This window comes from Hoplias malabaricus, chromosome Y (genome assembly GCF_029633855.1).
Source record: "Hoplias malabaricus isolate fHopMal1 chromosome Y, fHopMal1.hap1, whole genome shotgun sequence".
NCBI classification, from domain to species: Eukaryota; Metazoa; Chordata; class Actinopteri; order Characiformes; family Erythrinidae; genus Hoplias; species Hoplias malabaricus.
The window spans coordinates 22,546,495-22,570,048 of NC_089820.1; the positions used below are offsets into that span (position 1 = coordinate 22,546,495).

At 40.2% G+C, this 23,554-nt stretch overlaps 1 protein-coding gene across 1 annotated transcript in view; it reads right to left on the bottom strand.

Moving 5' to 3' along the window:
• LOC136678630 (A disintegrin and metalloproteinase with thrombospondin motifs 3-like) overlaps positions 1 to 23,554 on the bottom strand; it is a 135,929-nt gene that overhangs the window by 51,346 nt on the left and 61,029 nt on the right. The window contains exons 9-15 of the mRNA XM_066656695.1: positions 21,299 to 21,442; positions 12,064 to 12,196; positions 7,459 to 7,572; positions 6,712 to 6,857; positions 5,785 to 5,960; positions 3,098 to 3,231; positions 1,647 to 1,770 (exon numbers count right to left, since the gene is read on the bottom strand). Of these exons, the coding sequence (XP_066512792.1) occupies positions 1,647 to 1,770; positions 3,098 to 3,231; positions 5,785 to 5,960; positions 6,712 to 6,857; positions 7,459 to 7,572; positions 12,064 to 12,196; positions 21,299 to 21,442 (971 nt within the window). The remainder of the gene's footprint in view (positions 1 to 1,646; positions 1,771 to 3,097; positions 3,232 to 5,784; positions 5,961 to 6,711; positions 6,858 to 7,458; positions 7,573 to 12,063; positions 12,197 to 21,298; positions 21,443 to 23,554) is intronic.

The window sequence follows — 23,554 nt, forward strand, 5'->3', positions numbered from 1 at the left end:
AATTAAAATATGCTTTTGTTATCTCCAGTGGTGTGACAAAGCTACGTTTTAAATAAACTGTCTTTTAAAAATGTTTCTTTGTTTAGATTTTCAAGAATGAGAAAGTATTTTAGCTTCAGTTTGACTTTAGTAACAGATGTTGTGATATAACTTCGTAAACCAGCCTATGTAATACGTGTATGTGTGTTTTTTTTATGTCTGTTGTCACAGGCTTTGTACATAGGACACAAAGAATGACAAGACCCAGTGCTGACTATTAATGTTTGGACAGTTATGTATATTGCTTGTCAACACAATCAGAAATCATCAACAATATATTTATATATATTCACGATCAATCTCATGAATAACACATGAAACTGAGTTTATACCTTGAAGTTGACCTGTTTCTCTGGAGCAGATGTGGTGGGTGAGGGACATATTGAAAACCTGTGAGACAGTCTTATTTTACCCATCAAATATTCTTTAAAAGCACAAGGGTGGTTTGTCTATTTTCCATGAAAATGTAAATGAGTCTCTTCACAGATGAAGGTTAAATATCTGTCACAGAGCTGCACATTCTGGTATAATAACACCTATGGAAATTTCATATATGCATAAACATCTGAAAACTGAAGATGAGTCAGTATGAGGGCTGTCATAGGGTTCAAAAATGTTTCGTCAGAGACCTGAGAGCGATGAAGATTAGTCAAACTCAGCTCTAATTACAGTGACCATATGTACATTAATCTTTCATAATAGTAAGGCTTCTAAACAATTTGGGGTTGTATAAAAGACATGTATTTGTTGTTAAGCTCTGAATTGAAACGTATTTTATTTCCTAGGATTTGCTGAATGTCCATCTGTCAGTGAGTCCCCTCCAATCACTAGCCTGGGGGACACAAAGCCAAGCCACAACTTGATTTTGAACTGCAGCTCACATAATACCACTGAACAGCTTAACACAGTGCAGAGGAATGCAAACATCCCAGATCTGCCTAGCAAGCCCTGGTTAGCTAGCACCATGAGTAGTGAGATGGGGTGTGGGGTCTTAAGCTCCAGTTCCAGTTTAACTACTCTCCTGCTTTTACTGGACACTGATGATAAAAATTAAAAATTGAATTCACCTAACTTTAATGTTCACTCACTGTTTGTATAATTTTATTTCTTCATGTTAAATTATTGAAGGTAATAAATACTGATGAAATTTAATGAAGCCTGTTTTGTTGCCTTAAGCAGCTATAACAAAAAGAACAGCCCTTAAATGGACCACATTACCTGAAATAACAAGCCTGTGATTAATAATAATTACACAAATTTAATAACTGAATTTTGTGAAAGCCCTAATAATTACACTTCAGTAGAAGCCAGATAAAATAATAACTTCTGACTTATACGGGTTCATTTGACAGTTTAAGAGCACTTTATTTTGGATGACTGCTTTAGCACCAAAATGCCAGCATCCTGTAATGCATGAGAAGACTTCTGGCATGAACAGGCATGTGGGTTTTACCATAAAACTAGGACAGAGTGGGAGAACAGTAAAATATAACCTAAAATATAAACCCCTACAGTGGTTGAACTGTTGTGCCAGTGAGAATTTGATGGAGAGATGGACTTGTTGCCTGTGGGTGGTCTCTGAGAAAGAGAAGAAAAAATGGTCATACCAGTTTTCTTTGGGGTTCTAGTAAAGGTTCCTTTCACTGTTCGGCAGTGAGAGTTGTCCCCCCCACACACTCCACACTTATCCTCCACCTTATTGGAACCAATCTCTCGATCGCAGCCCACTTTCTGAAGAGGGAAGACAGAGAGAGACAGAGACAGAGAGAGAGAGAGAGAGAGAGAGAGAGAGAGAGAGAGAGAAACAGAAATGAGACACTGGAAAAGACACTTGTCTTGAAGCCTTGTCACTTTTGCTTTTCTCATTAATAATCTCAGTAGATGTTGATGTTAATAGATGTTGATTTGTGGAATAAACAACAAGTTTTATTAATAAAACCATAAAAATAATTTATTATAATAGTATTTGTTATGGAGGAATCTTGGCACTTTGCAAGAGTTTTTTCAGAGTTGACTTTTTATACTTGATATGCACTTCCACAGGGCGGCACGGTGGCGCAGCAGGTAGTGTCGCATTCACACAGCTCCAGGGACCTGAAGGTTGTGGGTTCGTTTCCCGCTCCAGGTGACTGCCTGTGAGGAGTGTGGTGTGTTCTCCCTGTGTCTGCGTGGGTTTGCTCCGGTTTAAGGGCTGTTCTTTTTTTTATTTCTGTTAGAATTGCCGTCAGCTTTCTTTGCAAGTGCTGTCAGGGTACTTTTTGCTGCAGGTTTGAGAGGATACAGGCTGTCAGCGGCTTACCACACACTCCCCCCTCACACAGATGCTGTAGGGGTCCTTGTAAGAGCACCGTGTACCATCATGCATTCCTCCCACAGTCCAAAAACACACGTTGGTAGGTGGATTGGCGACTGAAAAGTGTCCGTAGGAGTGAATGTGTGTGTGTGTGTGTGTGTGTGTTGCCCTGTGAAGGACTGGCGCCCCCTCCAGGGTGTATTCCTGCCTTGCGCCCAATGATTCCAGGTAGGCTCTGGACCCACCGCGACCCTGAACTGGATAAGGGTTACAGATAATGAATGAATGAATTAATGCACTTCCACAAATCATGTAAAATGAGGTCAGCCTGCCATTTCCTACAAATATATATATATATATATATATATATATATATATATAATTTTTTATTTACTCTGTCTAAGAATAACGATATAAAATATGAGCTATTTATATGAGCTATTATTATTATTTTATTCCTTCTGTCTGTTGAAAAATGCTTCTATTTGCCACAGCGAAATCAATCCATTACTGAAATAACCTGATCCTTTCCCCACTTCCTTCTTTTTGCATCAGCATTGTGAGCATAGCCATTTTCACAGCGGTGCAGACTGAGGGAATATGAATATATTGATACCAATACCACAGATTTTTTTTTTCCTGGAGGTTTGTGAAGGGCTTTTTTTCTGTGACAGCCTGTTAGAATTGCCGTCAGCTTTCTCTGCAAGTGCTGTCAGGGTACTTTTTGCTGCAGGTTTGAGAGGATACAGGCTGTCAGCGGCTTACCACACACTCCCCCCTCACACAGATGCTGTAGGGGTCCTTGTAAGAGCACCGTGTACCATCATGCACCAGCTGCTTCATGTATGCCACGTCCCCTGTCTCCTTCGACTGGCAGTACAGATGACATCTTTTGTTGCCTGTAAGACAGAAGAATAAGAGATTTAAAGCAGCACTTTGGTGAAATCTTACCTTATTTCAAATGCAGACAACCAACAAAGGCATGTTTAGAAACTAAAATTTGTTTAATACTTGTTATGCATGTATACAGCCAAGTGATCGCTCCCATTGTTTAGAGCTCCAGGTGTTAACCTATGTACCTAATCTACCTAATTACCTAAACACAATCACAATCAAAATAAGTGTTTTACTGAAGGAATCACTGTAAAATATCAACTAATTAAAAAGGAAGGAATATTTACTGAAGGAATCTGCAACAAAATAAAAATGAATGGGATATTTACATTAGAACCTGCTGTAAAATTAAAATTGAAGAAATGTTTACTGAAGGAGTCACTGTATATAAAATAAAATATCAGGGGTTTTTGTTTGAAGGAATTGCTGTAAACATAAAAAAAAAAATAAAAGAAAGTGATTTACAGAAGGCATCACTGTAAAATTGCATCAAAATAAAAATGGCTTTATTATTTCAAAGAGTGACTTTAGAAGTTATACTAAATACAGTTAGTTCTAACAGACTTGCTTTGCCACTGCAGTTATTACTGTTCATAGCAAAGGCCAGTAACAGCAGCCATACTTAATACTGGATTTTGCCTGTTGTTGTATTGTATTGTATTGTATTGTATTGTATTGTATGTAATGATATACACCTATTAGCCATAACCATAACACCACCTCTTAGTGTCTACACTAACTGTCCACTGTTTCAGTTCATATCGGAGCACCCTCTAGTTTTACAATTACAGATTGTAGTCCATCTGTTGCTCTGTATACTATGTTAACCCCATTTTACCCTGTTCTTCAATAGTCAGGGCCTCGACAGAGCAGGTATGATTTGGGTGGTCGATCATTCTCAGCGCTGCAGTGACACAGACTTGGCTGTGGTGTGTTAGTGTGTTTTGTGCTGCTCAAGTGGACTGAGAGTAGTCCACCAACCAAAGGCCTCCTGCAGACAGCATCCTGTGTCCACTGATGAAGGACTAAAGTATGACCAACACACACTGTGCAGCAACTGAAGAGCTACTGAGTGTGTTACAGACTGGACACAGTGTTTAAAATGTCCACCTGCATTGCTGTGTCTGATCCACTGACACTAACATTGTATGAGCATGAGTGAGAAATTATTCATCAAATAATATCAAATATTATAATCGAAAATAATAATAAATAGAAATGTCATGTGGCAGTTCTCTTCACACTGGTCTACTTAAATTCCACCTGTTTTCACCTAAGCTTACAAATGACTGCATATGAATAGTAAATGCACTCTAAAGATTGTAATATTGTTAAATATAAATGGTGTGACAAATGGGTAGAAATACATCCCACATTTTCAAGTACTAGGTGAAGCCCCATGATCTGTTAACAACCTGAGCAACACCTCACAACTAAAAGCTTCTTCTTCTCCAGTCAGTAGTGAATCAAACCTAGCTGAGTAGATAGCTTTGGACTAGAGCACCACCTGTATAAAAGAATGGCTATGCTAGATAACCACAGACTGAGAGGATATTTTTTATATGCCCCCCAACCCCAAGAGCAATCCATTAGTATGTGGGCGCTACATTCAAAGCCTGGGCGGCTTCTTAAACTCCACAGTCTTCGAACACGTCTAAAAGCAAGGTGAAAAGAGCCAACAAAACCAGGCGAATGAAATGGCCAATCAAATGTACAGAAGGAAGAGAGCAAGGCATGATGAACAGCAAGGAATCTGACCTCCACTTGACCATGCTGCTTTTAGATGTGTGTTTTCTTGCTAGATGCAGCAGATTGCCAATTCCCTGCCAAAGGAATGCATGTGTGATGTTTGTATGTTTGTTTGTTTTTGTTGGTGTATGTATAACAATGACTTGGGCTGACCAAGGAGAAAACCTTTGGAACAGCAAAACATAACCCTGGATCTGGACTGTTAGCGCCGGACCTGCAGTTCAGGGTCAAAACTGAGTAAAAACAAACACAGCGCCCTTAGCACTAAGCTAAAGAGATTCACATGGACATTTCTGTTGATTTAAGGTTAAGCGCTGACATCGGAAGCTTGTAAGCATTTTGTGTACAGTTTTAGTAGTGACTCCTAAAGTAAAGAGGGCACAAGGCTGTTGCCCATGTGGTCTAATTAAGATCTGACTCTTAACACACTGGTAAATCTAACCCTTATTCAGGCATCAGTGATGAAGCTCAGACTTAGGGCTGATGTCTTTGCTTACACAATTTGTCCCACAATTAAAACTCATAACAGGAGTGGCTGATTCCAATTAGATTAGTGAGTAATCTGATTGGAGCTTCATTTCAGCTCCAAGTCCTAATCAATGGGGAAAAAGTATCTGGCTAGTGATGGGCTGATTTGTTCAGTTCAGATCCAATTCAGAGGCACAACCGAGCCGATACTGATACAGGATGCTGCAGAAAAGGCTGGTCCATGGTCTAGCTCAAGCTCTGGACTGGAATATGTTGTATTTGCTATAAATCACAATAAAAAACACTGAATGAATACACCCTCCTCAAACTGCCCCACTCACCGTCTGGGTGCTCATATGAAAGCCAGTGGTGTTTGCTGTTCTGATACTCAAAATGGGAGTTGCGAAGCTGACACTGCTGAGCCCTGAAGTCCTCAAAATGCTTGGGGCAGTCCTCTTTGTTACACAGCTCAAACTCATAATTCACCCCTGGGCAGTCCTGACCACCGTTAGCTGGACTGTCTCACACAGCGGAAAGAGCACACAAAAAAACAAAAATCAAATATTTACTCCACTCTCCATAAACTCTGGGTTTATCTGTTTCACTTCTGAGATATTGAACCTACTGTAGAACAGCTAAAATATAAAATAACCAAAGTACCAACCAAACATTTGGTTTCCAAAAAGTACCAAAGTTTCCAAAAAAATAACCACTACTTAAAACATTCATTTTATACTTTTTTTATACAAAGATTCATTTATACTTTTAGGCACAGATGCACGCCTATTTGCATGTTAATGTGTTTGAGTAAATCAGGTGTGTTGGGACAAAAAATAGGACTAAATATTAGGCATATATTGCTAAAGGTAATTCTTTATTATTATTATTATTATTATTATTATTATATTAGGGTTATTATCATGCGTTTGTGTATGTAAATCACTGCAAAGCCAGGGATTGGGGATTAAATCCAATCCTCCATCAATACATGCTAAGCTACACGACACTTGCCATACATCTCTGTCACATGACTTTCCAGGGTTCAAGGAGCAATCCCTTTTTATGTAAATCTATGTGAAACACGCCTGGCGCTATGTGAGAAACCCAATCTGTGGAGCATACAATGCTTCCCACAGAAAATGATCTGTAGTTCAATTCTTTATCACCTGTCAGCTATACTTTATAGGAATAATGTAATAAAAGATGATCTGTTCACAAATATAGTTTAATAAATTCTGGTAGTAAAAATGACTGGTTTTTCATCTTACGCTGGACTGTTGCACTGGCGTGTCCTGAAGCGTACTCCAGTGCCGCAGGAGCGCGAACACGAGCCGTAGTTTGTCCAAGTGCCCCACACTCCATCCTGCTTCACCTGATTAGGGTTCTTATACATGCAGTGACCTTTATAGCACCACTACAGGAGAAAAGGATATTAGAATTCAGTTTATAGGCCATACGCATGAAATTAACTTATGGCTTTGTGGAATTTCCTTGTACTTTCACAGACACAAATAATAATAAATACAGTACTGTGCAAACAGACTAAACGTCATTCATTTTATGTCTAATTAAAACTGCCTTTAAGTTATTTATGTACCTGCTTCAGGTAAAGAAGTGGAAAATGCCTATTTAGCTTCTTATTAAATTATATTTTTTCATTATCTGTGTATTTTGCCTTGCATTTTTCTTCTCTCATCAGTCTTTTTTACTCATCAGTCTGTGTAAGAAATCAGCCCCAATATTTTTGCAAAGTCCCAGGGTTCAGTTTTAGAAGTTGGTTGCATTTTTCAAGTGATCCCAAGGTCTGGGGTGAAGTTTGAGGAGGCATGTCTGTTATTCTGGAGACACCAGTAGCTTCATTTGATTCACAAAAATCCTTTTCTGTCTATATCCTTGACTAAGTAATGACTTCTTGACAGGTCCATGTCAAGAAACAAGTCATAGTGTAGTAAAGTGTGTGTAAGGTGTGTGTGTGTGTGTGTGTGTGTGCTTGTGCATGCGTACACAGGCTTTACCTTCCCAGGAGCACACTCTGTGCCATCCAGTGGGGGTCCCTTCTTGGTTTTACAGAAGTACGGGTTATCTGGGTGACTGCACCACAACTGCTTACAAGGATCAAATGTGCGGAACTGAGGAGAGAGAAATTACACATGACTCAGGTTTAAGGCAGAGATATAATCAGTTTAATAAAACATCTCTAGGTTTTTCCCTTATATACATTTACCTGTTTATTACTAACTGCTTTGGCAAGTCTGTCTCTCTGTTCTTGTTATATTCATGCCAGTAAAAGAGAAAGGAAGACAGAGAGAGAGAGAGAGAGAGAGAGAGAGAGAGAGAGAGAGAGAGAGACAGAGAGAGAAACAGAGAGAGAGAGAGAGAGAAAGAGAAAGAAAAAGAGAGAGAAAGAGACCTAGGAGCTTGTCTCTCATTTCCACTGGTCTGGTGTTATCTCTTTCCTTTAATAAAGCAGTGAAAATGTGGGTTGGGTAGAAGCAGATGTAACTGATCGTTCCTGTGGAGTTTGGCCCTGAGACTCTGATCGTCACACTGATAAACTGTGAAGATGCTTATGACTATGACACTGACACAGCTTCTCATTAAGCGCTGTTGTGCCCTTTGTTATGCACAGGGGCGTGTGAAAAGGAGAGGCCTGTAAATTGTAGCCTTTGGATATTTTATTTTCTTGTAAAAAGCAGCAGAGAGAGTAATGTTATTTTTCTATGGGTGAGATATGCATCTGTCTGTGGCATCAATTTAAAGTTGCTACTGGAGCTAATATTAACTCATTTGCCAAAACCAAACAGTCTAATTCTAATTATTTTATTAATCATTTTAATATGTTATATTGCAGCACAGTGCATCTAACACAAATTAAGACACAGAGAGTATTTGCTGGACTTTTTAAGGTGGAACGAAAAAGCTGAATACCTGGCACAAAGTACAGCAACATCAGACTCTTAATGTTTCGCATTTAAGATGGAATGGACAGTTGATCTAAAAAAGAACCATTCATTCATTCATTATCTGTAACCGCTTATCCAATTCAGGGTCGCGGTGGGTCCAGAGCCTACCTGGAAACATTGGGCGCAAGGCAGGACGCCAGGGGGCAGCAGTCCTTCAGAGGGCAAGACAGACACACACACAAACATTCACTCACACACTCGGACACTTTTGAGTCGCCAATCCACCTACTAACGTGTTTTTGGACTGTGGGAGGAAACCGGAGCACCCGGAGGAAACCCACGCAGACACAGGGAGAACACACCACACTCCTCACAGACAGTCACCCGGAGGAAACCCACGCAGACACAGGGAGAACACACCACACTTCTCACAGACACTCACCCGGAGGAAACTCACGCAGACACAGGGAGAACACACCACACTCCTCACAGACAGTCACCCGGAGGAAACCCACGCAGACACAGGGAGAACACACCACACTCCTCACAGACAGTCACCCAGAGCGGGAATCGAACCCACAACCTCCAGGTCCCTGGAGCTGTGTGACTGGTGAAGAACGTACAAACAATCTGAAGAAGCAGCTAATATCTCGCCTCATTTAAGGGGGAATGCAAAATTTAGGGATGTAAAAGTCAGCCTTGTAAAATTCCCACTTAGGATTTAATTGGGTCTTTATTATATTATTGTTAACTATCTTTTAAGGTGGATGTGGTAAACTTGACCAGACAAGTTTACATAGTACCTGAGCACTTCCATGCTTTGAGGCTGCTGAAATCTGAACACCAATGTCTATCTCTTACTAAAATGACTGCTAAGAAAAAAGAACCCTTTTAAATGTGAGAGAGAGAGAGAGAGAGAGAGGGGCAGCAAAGGCTGTTTAATTGTGAAAGAGGAGCAATAGGGGGATTTCCCAGCAGGCTCTTCTTATTTACTTGTGTTTGTGGGTTTGGTGACAGAATGCCAACCCCGTAACCATCTGTTCCTCCAAACTGCCAGGCCTCAGAGCAGGTGTGTAGGTGCAGAGGTGTGGAGTGGGTGTGGACATTAGAGATAAGGTGATGCCCAGTTGGATGACATGCTGCTGTGAGGTCATTTACGGTGTCCAAGTACTAAACGGTTCAGTAATGGAACAGTGTTAAATCCAAAAATGGCATAAAAACCTAGAACAATACCATTTAGTGGATTTCAGATTTTATTTTATTTCACACTATCTGTGACTACTAGGCCAGTAACGTTGCCAGAAACACCATTGCTCCTGTTTACTACTCTCCCACCCAGAATAATCCACTTAATCCACACACACATTGGCAAGAAGTGGCAGCCAAACGCACATAGCGTACTCTCAACCAGGAACGATCGTCCACCTGGAGGACTGCATCGAGCACTAGGGTTTCACCCAGGATAGAGCGCCAATTCATGTCTGGGCACATACACATTCACTCACACACATACAGACATTCATTCACATACACACTCATTCAGTCACACACCAGGACAGTTATTACAGAAGCCAATTCACCTAACCTCCATGTGTTTTGGACTGTTGGAGAAAACTGGAGCCCCCGGAGGAAACCCACGCAGACACAGGAAGAACATGGAAACTCCACCCAGATAGGACTTGAACCCAAGATCCCATCGCTGAGAGGCAAACGTGCTAACTACCAAGCCACGGTGCTGACCAAAAAGCAGGCATCTCTCAAGCCAATTATTACTGTGATTCAGCCCTTGAATGATGTGACTTCTAAATGTAAAAGTCTGCTAACAATATTTCAATATTAACTTGCAGCTACTACTTGTGTGCTGTTTCTCAATTGTTGTCCATCATCTCTGGGAGTGCACACAGTAACGTCTTCCTGGGTAGCATATCATCGCTCTCCAGTTTTTAAAAAATGTATCTCCCAAAATAATAACTTTACAGGAGAAGGGAAAACCTTCTTAACTTTCAATGGAATTGAATGTAAAAGAGATTTCGTTCCAGGTCATCTTGGGGCATTTCTGTTGGTCATTTCATCATCAAAATTACATCACGCAATATAAAGGACAGCTGCCTTGTCAAATGATGTAAAAAAAAAAATCCACAGAGATACCGTTTTTAATTGGACACCAACAATATACTCGTGTCCTCCAGTGGAAATCTATTTCAGTATTTGGAAGGCCAGGATGATGGCGTCTCTAAATCTGTTTCCAGGTGACAGGGGAGAGGAGGAGGATTGGTAGGAAAAAACAGTAACTTCAAGGTTTCTGGACACATCCCTGTATTTCTAATGCTTTAGGGTTTTTAAGGTCTTATATGGTGTATGCAGTGCCTTAACACATGACATAAGCCTCTATTGCTGTTAATTTAATTTAAATGTTTATTTACATTTTCATAAAGAAGTGTATTGGGCTTAATGTCAGGTTTCATGAAAAAAATAAAAATAAATAAATAAAAGTCTGCAGCACACTGTAACAAGATTAATGGTGTTCTTATGATCATGTAAATTCATATACACTATTTTCTTAAGGGATCTTTAGTGATCTTAAGTGTTATGCCTGTAATTATAATTAAACCACATTATGTATTATAATAGATTATGCCAGGTCTTACTGATGCCATATAAATGCTTCATAAATATTTAGTAAGTGCTGTGAAGACAGATTCATATAAGCGCTTATCCAATTCAGGGTCGCCGTGGGTCCAGAGCCTACCTGGAATCATTGGGTGCAAGGCGGGAATACACCCTGGAGGGGGCGCCAGTCCTTCATAGGGCAACGCAGACACACACACGCACACACATTCACTCACACACTCACATCTGCGGACACCTTTGAGTCGTCAGTCCACCTACCAACATGTTTTTTTGGACTGTGGGAAGAAACCGGCGCACCCGGAGGAAATCCACGTGGACACAGGGAAAACACACCAACTGCCGGTTGGTTCCCGAAGCGGGAATCGATAAATCATGAACATCAATATTTTCATCTTTTCAATCACTTTATCGTCTTTTCCTATATTGCATGTGGTTTTATGTTTATGTTTTAAATTAAGTTTGCTTTATAGAATTGACGCATATGATTTATTGTGTTAGTATTCTATTAGGAATTGCCTATAATAGACAGCGAGCTTTAGTGCAAGTCGACATTTTAAAGCTATTCGGTTACTTGGGAACTCAAACAGTACATCAAATAAATGAACGTGAATCTCTTAGTTGTGTTTTTTTAAATATGAAGTACCTCTGTCACTTGGCCAAGTGAATGTTTAGGTCAGGGAAATTACCACAGGGAAAAGGGCTATTTGTTCATATTTCTTTTCAATGATTCTGCATTTGTGTTCTTTTAACAAGAAGAGTAGATCCGTACTTAAGAGGAAGAAGTGCATCAGCACAAAAGTGTGGTTATGGTGATAATATGAAAAGCTGAATATTAATGTCATTGCGCTCTGAAAACTGATGTATTATGGATGTATTTCCTTTTCAGAAGACTTTGGCAGATGAAGATTTTGATGGAATAAAATGCTGAAAAAACATTTCATGTGTTTCTGCCTACACAGCTTTCTTAAAGAAGCTTGAAGGACTTCACTCATTCAGTCAAGCATAGTTTTACAGGAACTTGGCATAAATAAACCAATCAAAATATTGCAAATGTGTTGATGAAATAAAGCACACAGCTACACTTACTGATGTGCAGATTTTGTATCCAACCCCAAAATCGAAGCGACACTGCTCATCCATAGAGTAGTTGATACCAGGCAGTTCAGGGAGCTGTGGCCAGTCATGCTTGAAGGGATCGTCCAGGAGACAGGTATAGGACCTGTGGAGAACCATGACAGGATCTTAAGAATGATTTGGCAATAATCTGTTTAAAACACTTTCAAATTGTACTGACGATGAAAACTCCTTGGTCCTCCTTGGTCACTCACTATCAATACGTTGTAATTCACATGAGAAAAAATCCACCACACTTCCCTTATTTACAAAATCAAAATGCACACAGTGTGTTCCTCTGTCATTTTCCACAGGTGTAGGGTTTAGTGTTTACTTTCAGCAAAGTTTGTATTTATCCAGAGCAAATGGAACTGTGCTGAAAAATCCAGTTACAGAGTTTCCGTTAAGTAAAAAAATAAAAATACAAAAAACATTAATTCAGTCATTGTCTGTAACCTCTTATCCAATTCAGGATCGCGGTGGGTCTGGAGCCTACAAGAAATCACTGGGCACAAGGCAGGAACACACCCTGGAGGGAGTGCCAGTCCTTCACAGGGTGACACCCACACAGAAAAACACACATTCACACACACCTACGGACAATTCACCTATCAATGTGTGTTTTTGGACTGTGGGAGGAAACCGGAGCACCTGGAGGAAACCCACGCGGACACAGGGAGAACACACCACACTCCTCACAGACAGTCACCCGGAGGAAACCGGAGCACCTGGAGGAAACCCACGCGGACACAGGGAGAACACACCACAGTCCTCACAGACAGTCACCCGGAGGAAACCCACGCAGACACAGGGAGAACACACCACAGTCCTCACAGACAGTCACCCGGAGGAAACCCACGCAGACACAGGGAGAACACACCACACTCCTCACAGACAGTCACCCGGAGGAAACCCACGCAGACACAGGGAGAACACACCACACTCCTCACAGACAGGCACCCGGAGGAAACCCACGCAGACACAGAGAGAACACACCACACTCCTCACAGACAGGCACCTGGAGGAAACCCACACAGACACTGGGAGAACACACCACACTCCTCACAGACAGTCACCTGGAGGAAACTCACGCAGACACAGGGAGAACACACCACACTCCTCACAGACAGGCACCCGGAGGAAACCCACGCAGACACAGGGAGAACACACCACACTCCTCACAGACAGGCACCCGGAGGAAACCCACGCAGACACAGGGAGGACACACCACACTCCTCACAGACAGTCACCCGGAGGAAACCCACGCAGACACAGGGAGAACACACCACACTCCTCACAGACAGGCACCAGGAGCGGAACTTGACCCATACCCTCAAGGTCCCTCGAGCTAGCTGCTGTGCCACTGTGCCGCACAAAACAAAAAAACAGTAACACAATAATCTGATCTGATATATTACTGTGTGACCAATGTTTTTGGAATATTGCCAAAATAATTGTGCTGTTATTGAGTTGATTATAGGCAAAACGTGATGCTAAGATGTTGTAAGATTTAGTGCATATACTGTAACTTCTTCCAATAAAAACTGTAAAGCAAGTCTAAGAACAGTGAGAATATTATTTAAATAACTGTTTGTACAGTTAGAGAACTGTCAACATCCAATAAGTATTACATTGTTAGCATTTGCAACTAACATAAAAAAAACATAAAACTGATGGAGGATACTATTAAACTATGCTTTATACATGCAATCTTTCAATGGAGAAGATATCCAGTACAGAGAAATACCCACTGTTAAAAAGACTGATGATCAAATCAATAGCCATTGAAGTTTAATTCAGTTAAAATTACCCCCCTCTTCTGTTCAGAGGTCAGTGAGGCCACGGCGGAGTGGAATGTAATATTCAGCTTGACCTGAGCTTGACCTGGATCAGAGTAATGGCTCCTTAACTGAGCTTCAAAGGCCTAAAATAATCATAGCTGCAAAGTAATAAACCACAATAACAAAATCCTTTAATCAGTCCACCAAACGACACAAAATTTACAGCAACAGATGAGCCACATTCTTTGACTACAAGGTGGACTAACAAAGGGAGTCTTTAATAGAGTGCACAGTGAGTAGACATAATGTTTTAAAACTCCAGCAGCCCTGTTGTGTCTGATCCACGCATACTACACACACTAGCACACTACCACCATGTCAACGTAACTGCAGCCCTGAGAATGATCCACCACATACCTGCTCTGTGGTGGTCCTGTGGAAGTTCTGACCACTAAAGAACAGGGTGAAAAGGGGCTAACAATGTATTAAATGCAGCAGACGGGCTACAGTCTGTAATTGTAGAGCTACAAAATGTAGAACTATGGACAGTGAAATATGAGGTGATCATAATGTTATGGTTGATGGTTGAAGTTTGACAATGACAACAAACAAAAATCATTTAAATTAAATCTAACCCTGCAATGAAAAGATCAATAATACTTGAGCAACATGCCCCAGTTCTAAAACAATGCACTGATTGTGCTTAGTGTGCATTGAAAAATAAATTGATGAATTGATTGTACACTGGCCTCAGTGACAGTTTTTGTGTTGAAAGTCCACACACTTGAACCTGGAGAAAAAACTGAATTCTGAATCTAAACTGCATTTCTCTCATACAATTAATTCATGATTGAACAAACTCTGAAACTCTGTGGGTAATTTGCATCCTATGATCCTTTTTCCGATGAAGCACTGACCTCTGCTGCGCAGCAATAGATTCATTTATTCAAATACTTGAGTGTTATTCAGCAAAGTCCACCCAGAATCACCTAGTGAATCATCCAAAGCCTGTGATCTCCAATGAATATGACCTCAATTTGCAAGGTTTATTAAAATCACCTGCTGAAGGCCACGAAGGAATGTATGATACATAACAGTTTTAAATATTGCCTGAATACATCTCCAAGAATGGATGGTGTAAAGTGCCACAGGATTAAGCTATTACACTAAAACTATTAACTACTGAATACCTCAGTACCAATTAAGATCACATTTTCTTTCAAAATTGTACCAACGCTTTTCCAAAATGATCTTGAAGCTAATAAAAGCTTATATTTCAGCAGCAAAGAAAACGTGAACATTAAACAACTTAAATGAGACTTTTTCCTCAAACCGTAGTGCATAAAATACTACCAAAACACAATTTCACAGCTCAGAGAATTTAATGACAATTAAAACTTGCTTGAATATTTATGTAGGTTTATGTCACTTGACATTAAATCCTTCTGTAAGTGTTGTGAAGCCTTATGAATACTGTATGGTAAAGTGCTATTAAACCAAGTAAATCTACTGCACAAGTCCAGTTGGTTAAAAGCAGCAGGCTTTAAAGACATTGTGGAAGACCTCTTAAGATACTCAAGAAAAATACTTGTACAAAAAAAAAAAACACTTCACATCAGACTTCAAAAATAACCAAACCAGGGTCGTTAATGCATGGGTAAACCTACGTCCCACATTACAATTAAGAAAAAGAGAAAACAGAAGCTCATTATCCAAAGCAAACATCATCATGGGTGAAACGTGTCTACGAGGGCATTTGCAGAGCTGGTTCACTTTCATTAATTAGTGATGCAGCTGCAAATACCAGCACTTGGATGATTTCTGAAGTGTTTAGAAGCTTCAACATTCATTAGCTACTACTTAAGCCTTAAACCATTGAAGAAGCTTTTTTTTTCAAACTAAAAGAGGGAAAGACCTTAGTTTAGGCAGTTACCGTGCGAGGTAAAATAAGAAGTAAACATCTGAAAACATTAGAAAATAACCAGGAACATACCCAGGGTTGATACAGTTTTACAGATGATAATGACATTTCCAATCGTTTTGGATATAATCTAACTTGTTTTGGTGGTTTTGTCCAAAACACTGATTTTTTAATAAAAGGTTTTCACTTGAGAGACATAAAACCTGAAACATTGGGCATAAAAACAAAAGTAACTTTTTTAATTTAGCCAGTCTAGTGAAGTCTACCAGATGTAATATCCTGGTGTCACGCCTTGGTCCTGTCATGTGTCTGTTTTCCCCACCATGTGCTCTTGCACATGGTTCTGTTTATTATGGTTCCTGTCTCCTCCCCAGTCCCGCCTTCGCTCCACCCTCTTGTCAGTGTCTCCATCTGTGTCTCCTTTGTAATCCTGCCCCCTCGTTATTTGACTCAGGTGTTCTTGTGTCTATTTAAGTTATTTTGTGTCTGTGCCTCTTAGTTCGACATTCATGGCTCTTCCCTTTGTATATCAGTCTGGTCTGACTTTTCCTTCCTTGTTCTTTATATAGTTGTTTGGTTTGTCTGTTTCTCTCTATTAGTCTGTTCAGCTCTCCCTATCTAGGTCTGTATGTATCTGTCTCCCAGTTTAGGTTTGTATCTGTCTCTCTAGGTCTCTGTTTAGCTCTCTTTGTCAAGGTTAGTCTCTTTAGCTCTCTCTATCTGCGTAGTTTCCTCTGTTTAGGTTTGTCTGTTTAGCTCTCCCTGTAAAGTCTTTCTGTCCAGGTCTTCAGTTTGAGTATCTGTTTGTTATCTTTTGTTTAAATAAAGTTTGTGTTATTTGCGTCTGCCTCCATCAGTCCGACCGGTCCTGACACCTGGATACAATTACAGATGCAGCCTTGCACTCAATGATTCTGGGTAGGCTCTGGACTTAGAGACCCTGAACATGGTGAAATGGTTACGGAATATATATGAATGAATCAATAAATTGATGAATTATGCATGCAAAATATCTTTACTAATGCAACACTTGAGGTATGGAAGTTTCTTATTGAACACAAAGTGAATGTGAGGCATTTTCAGTTAAGTCCAACTCAACCACCGTTCGCGTCCTATGAGATTATGGTCATAAATAGACACTACTTTCTATCTAATGTTTGTAACAAATGTATGTGATTAGAAAGCTGATTTTCTAAACACCTGCACACCTGCTCAGTCGCATGTTTACCCAAACTGCCAAACACAGGGCAGCAGCACAGCGCATGAAATCATATAAACATATGTCAAGAGCTTCACTTAATATTCAGAATAAACATAACAACTGGGAGGAAAATCTACGTGACTATGCCAATGTCCTGGTTGCTGATAACAGGATTGTGCCGTGGGTGCCAGGTGGGGTATTTTGTGCATTTCAGAAACTGCTGTACTCATGGGTCACCTGGGATTTTCACATATAACAGTCTCCAGGGTATTCAGTTGTTGGATGGAAAGTCTTACACAATCTGAGGCAACAGTGGAACCAAGTACTAATTGTACATTTTTTTGAATGCCACAGGCTAACTTTATATTGTTGCTGAACATCTCTGTATGGCCCCAATTTCATGCTGTTTCCTCCAAGACATGTGAAGCCTGCCACATCTTTTCAGACTGCCACCAACGCAATGTCACTGGACAGCGCAACATGCTTCAAGGATTAGACAAACTGCCTAGATCTGTTATGTTAGCTAACAGACGACAGCACAGGCTGGCATGACCCTGAGTGATCAGGGAGGGGGAGGGATACGCTACCCACCCAGAGAGAGCCCACTGTGACCTCCTGTCGACTTCTAGCTGCAGAAATCAGCCCATCTATTGGCTACTTCTGGCATGATGCAATGCTATTTGTCACATGGCACAAGTCATCTCAAACTGATGCCAAGAACATAATGTGTCCAATCTACTTCAGTACCATCCAAAGTAACCAGATGTGAATCTAATAAAGCGCCCCTGGGATGTGGTAGAATTGGAGATGGAATTGGAGCAAATGAATGATGCAATCATTTCAACGTGGACCAGGATCTCTGAGGAATGTGTCCAGCACCTTGCTGCATTCATCCCATGAAGAATTCACGCTGAGAGCAAAGGGGTCTTACCTAGTGTTACAACAGTGTTCCTAATAAAATGTCTAGTGAATATACTGCACATTGGCCTGCTAGACAGTTGGCCTAGCAACAGGACAGTATTATAGCTGTGACCCATGACTCCTACGACAGAGCAATGCACGGATGCGCTGCCTATTGGATTCTGATGTTCATGGGAGGTCATATGCAAAGATGCTCTAAATAAAGACTAAAGACTATATCAGAGCATTATTTTAGGAAAATGAAATCTGACTCTGGTACAGATATGTAGTGTAACTACATTTTCAAAAATGCAATTGAATATCAGCCAATCCTGTTGATCCTGTCCCAGAAGAAAACAAAAGAACAAATCCCACCAAATGAAAACCCATCATTGATTGTCTTACAAACACCAGTTTACAGGAACCTACAATAAGGAGTCTACAGTGTGATACTTTAAAGGAACTACATTTTTATGTTAAAAATACAGTTTAAAAATTATAGTGATGCTTCAATGATCTTACCTAGTTTCCTTTAAATCAAGGTAGCTCATCAAGATTAGCAATGCAACAGTATTGAGTATGGAGTAAAACATTTTTGTTTACAGTATTAATTGATTTTGTGTAACATATAATATTAATTCGAATATTTTCCTGCTCTTTAATCATTTTATGGTAACTGTTGCATAGTGTTAAAAATGACAGCTTCCATCCATCCATTATCTGTAACTGCTTATCCAATTCAGGGTCACGGTGGGTCCAGAGACTCCCTGGATTCATTGGGCGCAAGGCAGGAATACACCCTGGAGGGGGCGCCAGTCCTTCACAGGGCAACACACTCACACATTCACCCTACCAACGTGTGTTTTTGGACTGTGGGAGGAACCCGGAGCATCTGGAGGAAACCCACCCGGACACGGAGCGGGAATCGAACCCACAACCTCCAGGTCCCTGGAGCTGTGAGACTGCGACACTACCTGCTGCGCCAAGTTGCCGCCCCATTTCCACAGGATTAAATAAACTTAACATTAAGCATAAATACATTACATTCAGGACCACTAACTTTGCCACATTTAAACATTTTCAATGGAAATAATATGTTTCAATCAGTAAAAAATGAAAACCTTCCACAAAAACTTGCAGAAAAATCAGTGAAAACGTAAAATTGCAGATGGTGTACTTACTTCATTTGGGAATTCAGAGCTTTGTCATAAAACCTTTCATCATATTATCTCCAGAGCCCAAGAAATCACTTCATTTGGCTGACTTGTGCAGTAGAGTGAATATATGTATGGCATTCTGTCTGTAGTTTTGGCAAAGCCCCAACGTAAGGAAGCACTGTGTGGAGTTCATTAAAATTATACCATTGAGCTGAACCTGACACCAAACAAAAGCTAAGCTCCAGACACAACAGGGATGGTTGATTACTAGCAACACAAAACAGCTGTGAAAATACTGACTGACTCATATGCAGAATCAGAACAGAGGGATAGGGAGAACAAAACATTTGTTTCGAAATGATCAAATGAACACATCTGAAAAAAAGTTAGATAAATAAACAATGATGCTAATAATTTATTCTCCTCGCAACTGACCTTTTAAAGTGTCGCAAACTTTAATTAGTTTCAAAGTGGTGACAAAAAACAGTAGTTACACTATGATAAACATTAAGATTAATGAACAATATTCTTGTATTCCAAACTGATTAGTACTGATTAGTCTTTTCTGGGTGTTGAACAAAACATTATTAGCTTTGAATTTTACCACAAGAGTCAGTGCTTCAAATCCAGGATAAAACATCATAGAAGGACACATTAGGAAACGGTTGTTAGAAAGTAGTCAGACATACTTTATCGCCTGTATTTTTGTTTAATCTGTGGATGGACCACTGTACCTATTCCAACATTGAGCTGACTGAGCTTTCAACTCTGTTTAATCACATAATCTAACTTTGGGCTTGACTTAGTAAATACACTGTGACATTTAGTAATGATTCAATTTCTTTCTAATTAGCCTTGTGCAGCTAATTGGGAAAAAATGATTAAAAGTTAGAAAATGTGTTGAACTAAACATCACTTTCTGGTTTGTTTTTCACTGGTTTGTTTTAACTTTAATGGCTTTTTATTGGAGTTATTTCTTTCTTAAATGGTTTTTGATAATTCAGTGTCTGACAGTTTAAGCATCTCTCTACTTCCATTTCAGAGTAATTTACACTTAACAAAGACTGAATAAAGTTTTTTATACACTTGATAATTGCTTATTAAAGAGTAGTAGTAACAGTGTTAAACTAAAATAAACCTCCTTTAACATTCAGAGACCTCTACGTGGGCGATACGAAGATGTGTTGTCATTATGATTATAAACAGCCACAGTAAACTTTCACAATATTTTACAGAAATTGTGCATAACAACAACCAGGGTATTGTACAGAAATGCATAGGAACAAGAGGTTAATTGAATGTCAGTCTAAAGGTTTTTATCTTCATTTAAATTTTAGCATATTAGTAAAAAATATCCCCCTAATTTACTTTTACAGACATTCCAAAAGTCAATGCACTTATATTATTTTTTTAAATCCTATATGGGAAAAATTGGCACACACAATCACAATCATATATATTTGCCCACTCTTGCACAGACCACCAGTTTGTAACTCCTCACCTGACAACACCTAAAATGCATAATATACATTGGTTTACATTTATTTAGTGATAGTTAAGATGAAAGAATACCAAGCAATTAAAGACGAGAGAGAGAGAGAGAGAGAGAGAGAGAGAGACACTGTGGGGGTGAGTGAGAGAGAAAGAGAGAGAGGGAGAGAGAGACTGTGGGGGTGAGAGAGAGAGAGAGAGAGAGAGAAAGAGTGGGGGTGAGTGAAAGAGAGAGACTGTGGGGGTGAGTGTGAGAGAGAGAGCACGAGAGAGAGGGAGAAAGTGACTTTGGGGGTGAGAGAGAGAGAGAGAGATAGAGAGAGAGGGAAAGAGAGAGAGAGACTGTGGGGGTGAGAGAGAGAGAGCGAGATAGAGAGAGAAAGAGAGAGAGAGAGAGAGACTGTGGGGGTGAGTGAGAGAGAGAGAGCGAGAGAGAGAGGGACTGTGGGGGTGAGAGAGAGAGAGAGAGAGAGAGAGAGAGAGAGAGAAAGAGTGGGGGTGAGTGAGAGAGAGAGAAAGACAGAGAGAGAGACAGAGAGAGAGAGAGAGAGAGAGAGACTGTGGGGGTGAGTGAGAGAGAGAGGGAGAAAGAGACTTTGGGGGTGAGAGAGAGAGAGAGAGAGAGTGGGGGGGGTGAGTGAGAGAGAGAGACAGAGAGAGAGAGAGAGAGAGAGACAGAGAGAGAGAGGGAAAGAGAGAGAGAGAGAGACTGGGTGTGAGAGAGAAAGAAAGAGAGAGAGAAAAAGATTCGACTCACTTTATGTGTCTCTTCAGTTCTTGTCCACTGCACATGGACCAGTGATAGCGGTGGAAAGCTGCCTGAACCAAAGGAGCCATGACACTCCCCATGGTGGTCTCATCTCCACAGCGATTGCCCTGTCCATCATGCTCCATGCCTAGTCTGCAGAGAGGACAGAGAATGTGCTCAGGTATTTCTGGCTTTGGTTCTACTGTTTAATATCTTCAAGCATTTTCAAGATGTGTGCACCATAACATAATTATTTCAGTAAAATATCACCACAAGTTTTAGTCATTACCAATTCCATCCATTCAGAGGTCTCTCCCAATCAATCAGTACTAGTATACTAGGAGGATGAAGGCTAGGATGAGCTTCCTCTAACACAAAAATCCAGCCACAACTTCTTTTCAAACTGCAGGAAACACCACAAAGCTCAACACACTTGGAGGAGAACATTAACTACCCAGTTACACCTTCATACGGTATCACTGTTCTGACTGCCGACTGTTTAAAGGAATGCTAGGTAAGATTTGGGTTTTCTACTAGTGTAGTTCTTTACAGCAATGTACATAAGTAAATCGGGAGAAGGAAGGTGGGGGATTCCTACCATTCTCCAAAAGTTACACAGTGTATTTCTGCAGTGAGAAACCCAGAGTAGCAACGGCAGAGGCCCTGTTCTCCATAATACAGGTCAGTGGACATCACCATGATTTCAAAGATTTAATCTTAAGGTAAATATATAATGTAGTTCTTTCAAGTCTCTAAACGGTCTAAGCACTGTACTGGCAAAACTCGAACAGAAGAAATAGGAGCAGCAGAGAAGACTCCCAGATTGGCAGGCCTGTCTGACTGGGTGGAGATCCAGCTAATGGGTGGAGAATCCAATGACTATTTTGGGTAAAAATAAACTAGAAAACAAAACACTTTCCCTGACTATTCTTGTTAGATTTGAACAAACACAGTGTTGATAAATAAAGGCCATTGTCTCTAATGTATGTGCTTCCTCATTTCTCACTTCAAATCACTGCCAGAAAAATCAATTTTCTCATCAAAGAACAGAAAAGAAACCTAAATGATCTCAGTTTCACAAAAAAAAATGTACATATGTGCCTCAGCTCATGTTGCAGTACAGAAAGGAACTCAATGACTTGATGTAGTTTCTCTGAGTGATTGTTGTCTAGAAACCAACAAAGTGATGTTTCTTTTTTTTTCTGTTGAGAATTAAATAAATGTCCTTAATATTAACGGCAGCTAATTCCAGCCCTGGGGAAGGAGGAAGCAGGTGGCTGGTGAAAACACTTTAGATGACAGACTAATGGAGGACTTTACCATTCTCTGTCTGGTGTGCGGGGTAAACAGAGGAAGAGAAGGAAGGAAAGAAATGTGAGAAAGAGTAAAGCTCTTTAAGATGTGCTCAGGGTGAAATATGGGGAGAAAGGCATTGATTCAGTGACTAATCTGCGTGGGTCCTCTTCCATTATGAACCCTTGCTAAATGTTCAATAGCCATGAGCTAGGAGCTCTAGTGAGGAAGGAGATTTTACACTTATCTATAAAATAAATCTGACACAACCGATTGAGCTGAAGGTATATATTAATAATGTTATAAGTACATAGAGATTGCACCTTGGAACATCCCCCCTCATTTCCCTCAGGTGAATAAACCCCAAGGTCATGTACCGTATCCTCATAACTGGAAAGTGTCCTCAACCTCAAATCTGATCAATTCAAATATAAAACACTCAAATACAGTCAGTGGCATGCTACTTGACCAGTGAGAGATTAATTTGTCTGTGGTGAAAGCACCTTTTTAGGACCCCATTGATCCCACCAGTAAAAGCTTTTGTACTTTATCAAGCTGTTATTTTCTCATTATAAAGACCCTAACACATTTCTAATATAACAATTTATTTTCCGCCCGTAACAGAAACTGAAATTTCAGCTCAGAGCCGAAGCCCAAGGAAAATAACATATACTTTGCAAGAGGTGCAGAGAAATGTCGCCTTTGTAAATAATGTAAACTGATAAGAAAAACAGCTGAAAACTGCTTAGCATCCTAGCACCAAGATGATACATATATCCCACTCACCCTTCTGTGTGTCTATTTAAAACCTGTGCACCACACCCCAACTTTACAGCAACCCTTGCACAAAAAAATATTTGAGAAAACCATGTTTAGTAAAGCTCTTGATGTGATTGTGGATTCCTTTACAGTCATTTTAATTTTTAGCACTTTTTTTGAACCACCAATCCATTTTTAAAAATTCTGAGCTGG